At 40.2% G+C, this 14,301-nt stretch overlaps 1 protein-coding gene across 5 annotated transcripts in view; it reads left to right on the top strand.

Moving 5' to 3' along the window:
• The window catches only part of STXBP5 (syntaxin binding protein 5), a 114,316-nt gene that overhangs the window by 28,800 nt on the left and 71,215 nt on the right, over positions 1–14,301 (top strand). For all 5 annotated transcript variants that reach the window (XM_079970872.1, XM_079970871.1, XM_079970869.1 and 2 more), the window contains exons 4-5: positions 344–444; positions 9,085–9,219. In XM_079970872.1, coding sequence (XP_079826998.1) covers positions 344–444; positions 9,085–9,219 — 236 coding nt within the window. The remainder of the gene's footprint in view (positions 1–343; positions 445–9,084; positions 9,220–14,301) is intronic.

Genomic DNA, 14,301 nt, shown 5'->3' with positions numbered 1-14,301 from the left:
CTTCTCCCATTTTTTTGAGCACAAGTTGGAGATGATTGAAAGCTTCCATTCCCATTTTTGAGCAATTTACCTTTTGCTGGTTTGTCCAGCACTGACTCTTGGTACTGATACAGTCAAATTGATATAATGAAGCAAAGACTAACAGATTTTTTTTTTACCTAGCTTTAATGACAATAATTATAAATTGTCATTTTCTGCTGCAAAACTGGAATATTTTAAATGTGTTTGAATGCAACTTGACTGACTCTTGTGAAGCAGTTCTAATCCCTTTTAAAATATTGAAAGCACCATAATTCCAAAATATTTACGATTCCCTTGACAAAGCTTTCCATTTTCTTTTAAGGGAGCCCTTGTGAGTGCCTTGGCTGATGATACCTTACATTTATGGAATTTGCGTCAGAAGAGGCCTGCTATACTGCACTCCCTAAAATTTAACAGAGAAAGGTAAGAATTATTTGTTGTTTTTATATTTTACAATGTATGTCAACTTTAGCTCATTTTCACACAATAGGGTGAAGGCAGCAAATGGTTTTAGTCCTGCGTGCCCTAAGCATACTCTAACCTGCTACTTCTTCATGAGCATTTTACTTGCAAATCACTTCTTCTATTGGCTGGGAGGATGTGGGGACTCTGTATGAAATAAGAAGATAAGTGATGGTGATGGTTGGTACATTTGCTTGCTTACTGTTACATAGCAAGCAGGTGCCAGCCCAGCTGGGAAGTGGGAGGGGGAAAAGGAGGCTTCTCTGCCTCTTAGAATTCAACTTCAGTAGCAGAAACAAAGAAGCATTTTTAGGCCCCATTCTTGAAAACATATCTCAAATACCTAGCAGCCGGTCAGCTTTTGCTATCTAGATCTATGTCTGACCAACATAAATACACAAACAGGAGAGTCCTTGTTCTCATCTGTGAAGTGTTGGCTGGGGTTGGGTTGGAGAGACTGTTATCTCTACTGTCTCCAGTGCCTCCCACCTCATTAACGTTCATCCCACCACAGGAGTGCCTCTACTCTTGAGGTTCTCCTGACACTGTTCATCTGTCTCCCATCTTTGCAGCCACGCTTTTCCTTCCCTTAATGTTGTTCACTTATTTAAATCTGACTAAAAGACAAGAGAAATAAGCCTTCGTAGGGCTGGGGCTGTTGATTACTCTCTTCAGTTTCTCCCTTCCCTGTTAGCAACTCAGCTACTGGCTTGCCTTTGGTTCAGTACTTCTTCTTTTTTAATAAAAATGGACATCTCATATCTCATTCTTTATGTCCAGTATTAGCCATATGAAAAGAGGATTCCATTCTAGGCAATCTTTGAAATATTGAAAACAAAATAAAAAAATTCCTTCCAGTAGCACCTTAAAGACCAACTAAGTTAGTTCTTGGTATGAGCTTTCGTGTGCATGCACACTTCTTCAGATACCAAGTGTGCATGTACACGAAAGCTCATACCAAGAACTAACTTAGTTGGTCTTTAAGGTGCTACTGGAAGGATTTTTTTTATTTTGTTTTGACTATGGCAGACCAACACGGCTACCTATCTGTATTTGAAATATTGGTCAGTCCAGTAAGAAACAGGTAGGGTGTATCTGTGTGTATGCTCACAAATCAGCCATTTGTAGCCTTCAAAGCAAGCTAGCTTGACCAATAGCTGAGTTTATGGGAATTGTAGTCCAACATTTAGAGAACCACAAATTCCTCACCTATTTTTTGCTTTAAAAATTGCTTTAAAACTCTCAAGAAAGGAAATGATCTATGCTGCTCTGTTTATGCAAGCAGGGCTTCTTCAGTACTAGCTATGGGAGGAGAGAGAATCAGAGGCAACATGCTGCCTCAAGTAGCAAAATGTCTTGGACCAGTTGGGCAAGCACAAAAATATATATAATATGCTTTTGTGAAGGATGGAAGCTTCCTAGAACAGACCTACACAACATATGCTCTCCTCTAAGTCAAATGGAGCCAACTAACCCAGCAGATACTAAAGAAATTTCCTGTGCTAACTTGCCTGTTTAGAATTGTTTAAAAGCCTGGGGAGAGAGGGCTAGTGAAATACCTGGTACATGACAGTTCAGCTGAAATTTCTTTAGTAGCTCACAAGATATGCATCCTTGTATCTATGAGGCAGTTGCTCAGTAGTCAGAAGATTTACTTACTCCAGCAACATATTAAAATGTTACCATCCATAGGTGGCATGAATACAATAAACACTCAGACATTTGGGATCCATATTTAGAATTGTTTGCATAAACAACATGCCCAGCTCTGCCGGAGCTTATACCCCCCACTTTTCTTCCACTCCCTTCTCCCTTTAAGTTTGGTCTGATTGTATTTACTTTAACTGTAAACAACAATAATCCTTAAAACGCAGCTGTAACTGTTTTGCTGTCAGCAAATGTGACCGGCAGATGCAGTTCCTTTTATTTCCTTTTTTCAATACTAAAGTAGTAAGATTATTTGTCAGGTTCTGTTCACTTTTGGCAGGGACAACTGAAGGTTTTGTGTTGATTGCAGAAGATAGGATCTTGTACAGTTGGTGCACCCACAAGGGCATGAATAACTAACTTAATCTCTGTCCTCTCAGCCTGATTTCACATACATTGATTATAAAATTCACCAGAATGCATTTTAGTCAGAGACTGGGGGCAGATTCAATCATCTAGAGGTAGAGAGGAACAGAGATGGTGTTTGTGGTTGTGTTCTGGTTCCACACAGTCCAAACTGGTTGTAATAATTTAGGAAAGATGGTGACCTCTTTCAGTGCCTATAGATCTTGTTGGTCAGGAACACAGCCCACCCAGATCTAGGGTGATTGTGACTCTTCTGGCAATAGAAAGAAGGGGCCTAGAATGTAAAGGCTACAACAATAGTGTTGTTGTTGTTTAGTCATCTTAGTCGTGATTGACTCTCCGTAACCCCATGGACTAGAGCATGCCTTGGAAACTCTCACTTTCTTCTCGAAGATTCTCCTTTTTTTATGTCCATGGAGTTTTCTTGGCAAAATACTGTAGTGGTTTGCCAGTTCCTTCTTGAGGTAGATCACATTTAGTCTAAACTCTCTGCTATGACCTGTCCATCTTGGGTGGTCCTGCACGGCATCGCTCATAGCTTCTTGGAGTTATTCAAGCCCCTTTGCCACGACAAGGCAGTGATCCATGAAGGGGCAACAATAGTGTAGTGGTTACCTTTCTGGCGCATAATGTAGAACTTGAAGGTATTGCATTCATTAGGTAACATGTAAGGGTTTGTGAAGGGATGCCTGTGTTTCTGCAGTCATACTTGGATCAGGGGTTGCCTTCAAACACCCTGAAGTGGATAGTGGTAGTATTATGCTCTGTTCTGTCTTGTCCTGCTTGAGCATCCCTGGATTGCCACCCCTGAGCGCTTCCTACAGGGGAAGGCTTTGTTTAAGCCATCTCCAGTTCATTGCTATCCCACCTGGGGTCTTCATTAAGTTCATGATGAAAGCACCCTTTGAACACATGTGCACAGTGCCTCTGAAGTGGATGAGCTGAAAGGTGCTGTTTTCTGGTGTCAGTAACATCAGTCATTGGGGGATCTGAGCTTGTGGGCATCCTAAGCACTTATGGAATTGTGTATCTTTCTTGAAGACTCAGTGGTGCTTTGCATGGCTCAGCATATATGTCCAAGGTAAATTCATTTATTTCCCATAGAGCTGGTGCTGTCTGGAGCTCACACTTACCTAGGAACATAAGTGGCACTCCCTGGATATTGGCTGGGCCTTACACAAATAGCTTAAGCATACAAGAGACTTTAGTCAATAGATTACCCGCTTGTTTCTGTCCAGCACAATACAATGGGAAATAAGGTTTTGTTGGCTATGTAGTTATCGTGGATTAAGGTGTATCTCCAAGTGTTGTGATGTTTCTGCTGCTGCTGTGCCTGGTGGGGTTGCTGCCAATTCTACAAAAAAGTGCTTCTTCCTCTTCTGCCTTTGAATATAATGTTCCATTGTGGGACATTCTGTTGTGGGACATTTGCAGAGCTGCCACAAGCTAAAAATGTGAATACATCTGCTGAAGCATCTTTTGACTGGTGTGTATTGTAACACATAGTTTGTAAGTAGTTTCCAGGCTACAGCATACCTACCTGACTGGAGATTGCTTTGGTATATTCCTCCTCCACTGCAAAAATATGAACTTACTGTGAGAAGTTCATTTTCAGCTAGGAATGGAAGGGATCTGAGACACCCTGTGATTGGTGTCACTGCAGTAGGGAGAAGTGCTGTTGCCAGTACAATACAATGCAGTCAGTTGCAAGGCAGGGAGCTCTAAGGGCTATTCTTCACCCCTTATGGTTTTGTTGGTTTCTATTGCTACAGTGGTACTTTGGGATACAGATGCTTCAGGTTACAGGTGCTTCAGGTTACAGATTCCACTAACTCAGAAATAGTACCTCGGGTTAAGAACTTTGCTTCAGGATGAGAACAGAAATTGTGCAGTGGCGGCGGCATGGCGGCCCATTAGCTAAAGTGGTACCTCAGGTTAAGAACAGTTTCAGATTAACAGTTTCATCCTCCAGAACGAATTAAGTTCTTAACCCGAGGTACCACTGTACTTTGTTCTATTTTTATTGTTGCCTTGTTATTCTTGGGATGCTATTCTGTTAGCTGTGGCACTTACAAACCAAGCCCACTCAGACTAAATGCCGGCAGTTTTTATAATCTTGCCTGCCTAGTGTGGAAAGAAGGAGGGACAGCCCATCCAAGGGCCCCGTCTATCCCTTGCAGAAAATGAATTTGTCATGGTAAACCAATATTCTACACTAGTAACATAGATAAAATGTAACACTTGATTACTAGCAATTTAGGAAGTGTGGCAAACCAATTTACAAGAAGAGCTAAAATTTTAGAGTGAAATATCTATCAAACAGACACCTAAACATTTTTCCTTGAGAGAAGCCTTGTTTTTTCATGTCACTAAGAAAGGATAAGATTAGAGGCTTCTGTTATCTCTTTGCTTTTTTCTCTGTCAAACAGAGCATAGAACTTATTGCCAAAATTAAACAGTGTGGCAACTTGATTCTCTTAACTCAGAGATTATGTTTTCCTTCCTCACAAAGAATGTGAGAATATCCTTTAATTTAGTTTCTTCTGAACACTTTAATGTCCTGAAGAATTAGCTAAATAGTGCAACTTTTGTTATACTTTTAGTACTCTAAAGAAACATTAGTGAACTGATATGAAGGAAGAATGCTGAAGAAAAAGGTGCAATTGTGACCTAGTTTACAGTATTTTCCATTAACTAACACTGTACATGGATTTTTAAAAAGATGCATCATAAATGCTTGACTATGCATTTTTAATAAATCAATTAAAATACTCTTTACTACGTACAAGGCACTTCCATAAGTTATTAACATAATGGCTTAATGTTAAATTTAAAACATTAAGTGCAAGCTCTTGTCTATATTAAAGTGCATTCAATAAAATAATGCTTCATGTTCCAAACTAGCCTTTTCCCTCTTAAATGTAACTCTTGGAGCCTGGGTAGTTTTCTGGTGTGTCCATTCAGACATCTCACTAAACCATAGTTTTCACTATTTGTTTCCATGAGGCTGTGTCTCTGTTGAATTTCTAGATAAGGAGCTCAAGAGATGGTGCCATTTCAATGCTGGGTGGATACAAATTTTCCATTTAAGTCCAGTTTTAGGCCTGAGAAGGAAATCCATGCTTACTGTAGTGGGTAACCTGAACAGGGAACTATTGGGAGTAGATCTTGTTGAATCTTTTGGAGCTCTGTTACCTTTTCATACCTTTGACAATGCAGTTCAATTTGTATTACAATAAGATAACAACATAACAAATAATAGAAGAAATAAAATAAAAAATCAATATGAATACTTTGTATGGATATATCAGACCATCTAAATAAATGTTCTGCAGACCACAGTTTGGGAACTTCTGGTCTAAGGCATAGCATACATGCCAGATGTCCAGAGGGAGAAAATTCCACAAAATGGATGCAGCAATGCCCAAACATAAGGCATAGCCTTGCACCCTTGTTCCATAGTCGCCTTTCAAGAAATTCCTGAGCTTCCTGAAGATGTGATGCTGTGTCATTTCTTCCAAAAGAAGTCTTACTTAATTTCTAAAGTACATTGTCTATCGACATACCTAGACAAAAAGCATAATGTGTTTCTGTTTTTTCTGTTGTCTTGAATCCCTTGGTGGCTAGTCTTCCAGATGGCATTGAATGTACTGGAACAAAATACATATTAAGAAACCATAGGTTGTTTAATCTCCTAATTTCATCAGGCTCTTGCATAGTCACCCCAGCAGCATTTATTGTGGGGAGCACATAAATGGTGGTTGTAGAACATTTGGATTGTGCACACCTTTAAGTGACACAACAAGGTGAATGCCTGCATTTTGGTTATAGAACTAAAGCAGATTTGTTTGTCAGTACCTTTTACATTGTTGCTACCTAGAAACTGGCAAAATTGCTCTATGCAAAGCAGTTGTGTGGAAAAAGTAATGTCTTGCCTTGTACAGCTATGGACACAACTACACATTTATGAGCCATTGCAGTTGGCATGAATCACCAATGGGAAGGAGCAGTAGTAAATGTGGATGTGCTGAAGCAGACATTGCAATCTCCATGGAATTGCTTCCACAGGATTACTTGGGATTCTTGTATAGCAGGTTTTTGACATCCCAGCTGTATAATTTGTCTGGGAAAAGGGAAAGAGAGATCTGTTTTCTCAGGTTTTCTTTCCTGTTTATTTCTTGATTAATATGCTCCAGGAAGAGTCTGTGTCAAAATTAACAGATTTTAGCCATTTTATTTCAGCAGGCCTTGGGCTGCCTCGACCTTTATGGCCAGACTGTGTTGCCAAGTCCATCATGTGACAGCTGTTTGGGAAAAGACCTGCCATATGTGTGGATCTCCTTCATAATCTTCCTCCTTACCTTTTTATTTACCATATTTCCAGGCCACCTGTCAAATAGAAAATTGCCCAAGGTGGCATACATCATTAAATAACCAGTTAAATAGCAAATAAAAACAAAAACAGTATGGCTGAAATAAATAGATTGACACAGATATAAATTAGTACAACTCTTTTGGCAAATTAAAAACCTTGGATTAAAATAATGAATCAGAAAAAGAATGAATTGGCTTTTCACTTGAAGCATCAGTATTTGAGATTTTTACAATGAACTTCTTTTTGGGAACAGTTTAATTGTTACACACTACACTAAGTTTTACAAATCATGATAAAGGTTTTGTTTAAGTAGCTTTGACAGTTTTATCAGAGGAGACATATGGCCTACAACTAGCAAAGGAAATCCTTTGCAAGTATCTGCAAATTGCCTCTCAAGTGACCTTCCTTAAGACATTTATGTAAGTAATTATGCAAATTGTGCTTAGATTCAATAGGTGTTTAGCAATGTTTACTTGGATTATGGCTGTGCTGTAGCACTTCCACATTAAGGTAAAGGTAAAGGTACCCCTGCCCGTACGGGCCAGTCTTGACAGACTCTGGGGTTGTGCGCCCATCTCACTTAAGAGGCCAGGGGCCAGCGCTGTCCGGAGACACTTCCGGGTCACGTGGCCAGCGTGACATCGCTGCTCTGGTGAGCCAGAGCCGCACACGGAAACGCCGTTTACCTTCCCGCTGGTAAGCGGTCCCTATTTATCTACTTGCACCCAGAGGTGCTTTCGAACTGCTAGGTTGGCAGGCGCTGGGACCGAGCAGCGGGAGCGCACCCCGCCGCAGGGATTCGAACCGCCGACCTTTCAATCGGCAAGTCCTAGGCACTGAGGCTTTAACCCACAGCGCCACCTGCGTCCCATACTTCCACATTAGGTGTATTCTATTTTGTTAGTCTGGGCCATGTCCCGAAATACCAAGGCAAGATCAAGCTTTTCTTCTGAAGACGATAAATAAACAATAGTAAACAGTATGTGAGTTCTACTTACTATTAAGCATTTTAGGATATTCTCCTGTGGCCCTGGATATTGTCTTCCTCCTTTTCTGCAGATGGAGAAGGTCTGCCAATGCAGGTCTCTTCAATGTGGCCATGGGAACGTTCATGGCTATCACACCATCCATGCTATACTGGTAGGGAGCAAAAGGTTGTGTGTCAGTGGGGGGTTGAGAGAGATAATATCCTTCCCTGTATCCAAAGCCCTCCTCTCTCCCCCACAACCTCCCCCCCCCCACGACCTCCAGCCCTAGAGCTTTCCCTAGTAAGGGTCTGGATTTGATGGTGGTTCTGCCATAGATTCTCACGTCCCTATAGCCAAAATAATGTCATTTTTTTATGTATCCAGCTACAAAGACTGTGATGCCCTTTATTGCAATTATAAATTACATTCTCTATAGAATGCTATTTGACAAAACTGCAGCTTTTAAGGAAGGAGAAAGTGAAGATCTTGGATAGTAGTTTGCTCTCAGTACTTGACAATAAATTAGAAAGTTGTGAGAAATGTGGATCCTTGTGCCTTACAGATATCCTCTGACCTAAACTGAGAGTGGCTATGGATGAAATTACTGTTGCACAGCAGATCTTTGAAACAAATTCAGAATAGTGGGCACTTCAGATTTCTCTTTATGGAATGACTCCATTCTACAAATATTCTCCATTATCGAAGTAAAATAAAGAGACTCTCTCTCTCGGCTAAGTGGTTGTCTTTAGCTCTGATTTTTTTGGGAGAGCAGAAATGTCTTGTATTCTCTTGCAGAATCATTCATCATGGATTTTCTAAGTTGTTTCATTCGTTATTTCTCATGTTTGTATAGGAACAGCTCTTCATTTCACCCCATTTTAAAGGCATAGAGACCTAGCATTCTATATGTGTTGCAGATGAGCAGTTAGTGTTCCCGTTGTGTGTGTTAACAGAACGACACATTCATAAAACTGTTTTGGAGATACGGTTGAGAACTAATGATCTGTTATTGAAAAGCAGAGACCTAAGTTAGAGAAAATTTGATTTACCTGGTTGTGAATTAAACAAGCTTTTGTGAGCATAAACTCTAGACATGAAGTGCAATAGTGTACCTTCCTTGATATTTATCGTCAATTTTAGGGTTTAGATAAGGTACATTTTTTAATTCAATTTTTTCTCTTTCAGGATAACATTTTGCCATATGCCGTTCCAAAGTAAATGGCTGTATGTGGGCACTGAAAGAGGAAATATACACATTGTTAATGTGGAGTCCTTCTCTCTCTCAGGCTATGTCATCATGTGGAATAAAGCCATTGAACTGTGAGTATGGTTTACGTGAAAATAGACGTAATTTATTTGGGTATCATTCTTTTTGGCAACTATATCCTCAATTGACACAACACACAAAATGTAGATGTGTTTCCTTTTTTGGTTGTGAAGTCCTGTGAAGCCCTGGTTTCTGACCTGTTATGTGTATATGTATGATACCCAGCATTAGTCATACTCGGTGTAGATAAAATAAAATGAATTTACCATATTTTTCGCCCTATAGGACACACTTTTCCCCCTCCAAAAATGAAGGGGAAATCTGTGTGCGTCCTATGGGGCGAATGCAGGCTTTCGCTGAAGCTTGGAGAACGAGAGGGGTCGGTGCGCATCAACCCCTCTCGCTCTCCAGGCTTCAGGAAGCTATCAGCAAGCCTGGGGAGCCCACGGGAGTTCCCGCAGGGCTCCCTAGGCTGCGGATAGCAGCCTGCTGCCCGGAGCGCGGAGCGCGCTGAAGCAGAGCGCCCCACGCTTCGGGCAGACATCCGCAGCCTAGGGAGCCCGGCGGGAGTTCCCGCAGGGCTCCCTAGGCTGTGGATAGCAGCCTGCTGCATGGAGCGTGGGGTGCGCTGAAGCCGCGGCTGGGGCGGGGAATAATTTTTTTTTCTTTATTCCCCCCAAAAAAAACTAGGTGCGTCCTATGGGCCGGTGCGTCCTATAGGGCGAAAAATACGGTAAATAACCAAAAAGCATTGGTGTCCATGGATCTACTCAGTGACCTAATTGACTATCATCCTATGTTGGCTAAAGTGGTAGAAATTTCCTTGGAAAATAATACTCCTACTGTTAGAATGTGTGGCACATTGCTATCCTATGGGTTTATTCAGAAATAGTATGTCTCTCTGCATTCATTGGATCATGCATTTGAGCCGTAGTGTAGCCAGCTGTAGGGTTACAGCCTTAGTCATACAATGTAGAACACAGAGGAATTCGATGTAACACTATGGCAATCATTCCATCAGCTTTTTAGCTTGCCAAATGGAAAGAGCCACTCTGTCCTCCCTCCACCTGCTGTTCAGGGTGGGGGGAGGTCTCATGCCCTCAAGCCAGTTTGGGGTGGTGTGGGAAAAGAAGACAAGGAAGACCCATTGAATTGGTGGAAGTCCTTGTGCAAGCTTCTGCTAGCAGGACTTGTTAGTTGAACCCTGGCCATGATCCTAGTTTCAGCATGCCAGCAAAGTAATATTTTAAACATTTGGTATGTCATTTAGATAAAAATATATTCAGTACATAATGGAATCCCTTGAAGTTTTTTTTTAAAAGCACTGATAGTGTTTGTAGACACACACACATTCAGTATATATTTGTTGAGTGTCTCAGAAATTATGCAGATTGGTTTCCCTTGAATATATTAACAGGAAAGGATCTACCCATACCCCTCCAGCTCCATTCTTCTCATTCGTTTGATATTTAGTGAAGTATGATTGTAATCTGGTATACTGGTTTGCTGTTCTTATTTCATACTGCAACTCTGTATTATTAGTTTTTCTTTTTTCTGTGACTGCATGCGTTTGTGTGCAACAGTAAAATTCAATATCGTTTAAAGGGGGGGAGTATAGAACAGGCTGCATTTTTGGACTAAGCATAGTTTCTCAAACTTCTCTTGCATTTAGTTTCATATATGATAATAAATATCTCCTGAGTCTGACTCACATTTGTTTCATGTTTTCTTACTTACTTTTAATAAACTCCATATACCACTTGATTGCATACAACTGCTAAGTGCTTTACAAAAATATAAAATAAAAGGTTAAATTGATTGATAAAAACACTTTAAAACAAGTATTTAAAAATATTCAAAAGATTGCTAAAGTAAGCAGTAACTAAAAAGAAATAAAACAAATGTAATTCTAGGCTTCATTTTGTTCATTTAACTAAACTCACTTCTCATGTAATTTTTAAAACAAAAAGTTATTGAAGAGCTAGTGAGTTGAGACTGATTCATGTTGCTGCCTAACTTAGTAAGTATATTTTTATCAGACTTGCTTGGGACATGTTTCTGTATCCCTTTGAAACTTACTGTTCAGAAAAAAATGGTATTCAGGAATACCAGTTGTGAAGAGAAAATATGACTGTAGGACTGGGTGAGGGAGGCTCTCTGCATTGTGTCCTGTGTCCAGGCTCTCATCTGCAAGAGGATAGGCTGCTGTCAGTACATTTGAGTTGGCCCAGAAACTAGCATGTTTTCAAAATAAACAAGAGCACATCTTTTTATTCTAGGTCAGAGATGACGCTTCAGGCTTTCTTAGTGGATCTCAAGGTTCTTGTAAAAAAAACCCCTAACTGTAGTCTAATACATACAAGCTGTTCAGTTAGAATTAAAGAATTCTGAGTTAAGGAATTGGTTTGATTATCAGACCTGAACTGAATGCATTATTTGTGCCCTTCTGGCTGCCTTCCCTATTTTTCATCATTTTTAGCAGTTCAACTTTTTCCCATTGTTTTAACAATCAGCAAAATATATTTCCAATTTGCTTTAAATCACCCAAAGAAGTGTTACACTGCAGTTTAATTTTTGACACCCCTTCTGTTGGTAGTGGGGTGCCTTTAAAAGGTACTTGGGAAGGGAACAACAGAGATTGTATCAGAGTTTAACAGAAAAGGCAGACCTTCCAAGTGTCCCTATTTTCCAGGGACATCCCTGATTTAGAGAAGCCGTCCCGGTTTCTGATTTCATATAGGAATGTTCTGCTTTTCCTTAGGATCTCCCTATTTTCATTGGAGAAATGTTGGAGGGTGTGGAGTTATCCGACCCCCGAGCCATCTGAAGGCAATCGTGTATAAGGAAGGCTTTTTTAATGTTTAATGTTTTATTATGTTTTTATATATGTTGGAAGCCGCCCAGAGTGGCTAGGGTATAATAGTAAAATTATCACTATGGAATGGGACGTCCCTATTTTCATAGGAGAAATGTTGGAGGATAAAAAGGTTTACTAAGGGAGAGTAAAACCAAAGGCAATTTATAGGTTAACTTTTGCAGACCAGACCAGACAAGGAGGGGAATGAGAAGGGACAGTAGTAAGCCCAAGAAGAATTTAGTGTCAGAGGCAGGCACCCAAAACCAGGAGCTCCAGGGTTCAGTTAGACTGAGTTTATCCTAGTAAGGCCGCTCTCTTGAAACTAAACTAAGCTATATTAGAAATGAACAATATGAAAGACTAAGGTAGTCATGGAAAGATGATTTATCAGTGAACAAAGAAGATTTTTGAATATCCTGTTAGTAGCCAGTTGATAAGTGATAGTGCTGTCTTGATTGAATTAGGAAGTGGAGGAAGATAAAAGTTTCCATTTGCTTTTGCTAAACCCGTGAGTTCCCAGGCCAGCATGTAGAGGGCTGGGGTATTCTTTTCCATTTGGTATAATGTGGGAGCCAAAAAATACACTTCTAATTTGTTAGACCTTTCTAGACAAAATTGAGACTTTTGAGCCAAGTTGATATGTTGGGACTCAGAACGGTGAACTCTGTCAACAATATGTCTTGTCTCAGTCACTGGACTGGGGCCGTTATCTTGCCAGTTTTTAAACACACCGTGCTACCTTTAAAATAGATTTTATAGCAATTTGTGAAAACACTGAAGGATTTTACAAGTAGCCTATTCAGGTGTAATTTAACACCCTTTCATTAGTAGCATTGTCTTCCCAATAATTTTGTTCGTAAGGTTTTGATGACTGTTCCTACTCCTCCATTCTCCATGGGAAGTCCTCCACTTAGGAAGCCTATTCCATAATTTCATATTGACATGCATTATCACCTGAAGCCAGTGTCTTTTGTTCAGTTTCTTGGATCCTTGGTTTGCTTTCTTGGTGTAATAAGTAAATTTGTCTGATTTTGCTACAGGTGGTTAAGGGAACAAGGAATAAAATGGAGCCAAAGGGGGGGAAGTCCTAGATGTTAGCTTATGTATTAGGAGCCAGCAGTATTATTGTGGAGGTTTTTATTTTGTGGTATCCAGTGCTGAACCACTGAGGTTTCACTCAAAATCTGCTCTGGTGTCGCCTTCAACCCTCTGGAGCTGATTGGGGGGAGGGCCTGAAGGGGAGAGAGTTTGATTAGTGATCTGATTAATGCAACAATACTGCATAGCCAATTGTTCATTTCCCCCCAAGTTTTAGGCTAAGTTGCCCTTTATTGTTCAAGTTTGATTATTCCAGTAGATATTGATTATAATCAATAATTATCTATGCCATGACTGGGTAAAAGATAAAAGTGTGACTTAATTGCTTTAGTCTGTTTCATTCATGCATGCATTTGTCTGGGGGCAGGGGAAGATTTTCATAGTTGGTATCTGCCTGAGTCGTAGTGAAAGCATAGCACATCAGCTGCTATACCCTCACAGGCGATGTTGTTTTGCATGTTTCCTGAAGAGAACCCCCCAGAAAATATTGATTCTTACCTGGAAATGAGTTGTGTTGAGCTCAGTGAGGCTTGCTTCTAAGTAGATATGGCAATAATTGTACTGTGAGACTGGTTTCCTGGTGGCAATTTAATAGAGCACATATTTAGCATTTCTAATTGGGAAGGCCACCTGGTTATTGGTTTAATTTTAGTTTGGAAAATACAGTCAAGATCTCACTCAAGTAGCAGAGCTATGTCTGGTTTTTACTGCTGCATTTATGGAGCTGAATGTTTCAGCGTGCAAGGCAGTTCCTTTACATAGACAACTGAGCTAGATGTTTGGCAAAATGCCAAGCTACAGCTCTTCTCACATGTCTGAGAGAAGTTTTGTATGGAAGAGAATTCAGTCATGTGTGCTCTCACATCTTTACCACCTAACTTGAGTAGGTAGATCTAGATCTAGTAAGTGCTAGATCAGCACCTAATGTGTGACTTGTTGTAGCCATATGGATCTTTGAAGACTCTCTGGTTAAGGGCTTTTTAAAGGAAGGTTTGAGAGTCCTGCCAAGCCTAGAATTGTGGCTGATGCAAATCTTTTGAAAATTGTTATTCTACCCTAAATCAATGTTGATTTCTTTAGTTTAATCTATGGCACTTTACATAGAACAATTTGACAGATCTATAGCTGAGGAGTTCATAACCTTGCACATGTGTTTTGATTTACTTTTAGTAAAAACGAC

The sequence above is a fragment of the Podarcis cretensis genome (genome assembly GCF_951804945.1).
Source record: "Podarcis cretensis genome assembly, chromosome: 3".
Classification (NCBI taxonomy): domain Eukaryota; kingdom Metazoa; phylum Chordata; class Lepidosauria; order Squamata; family Lacertidae; genus Podarcis; species Podarcis cretensis.
The sequence above is the reverse complement of the archived record's forward strand: the minus strand, read 5'-3'. Positions and strand labels throughout refer to the sequence as shown.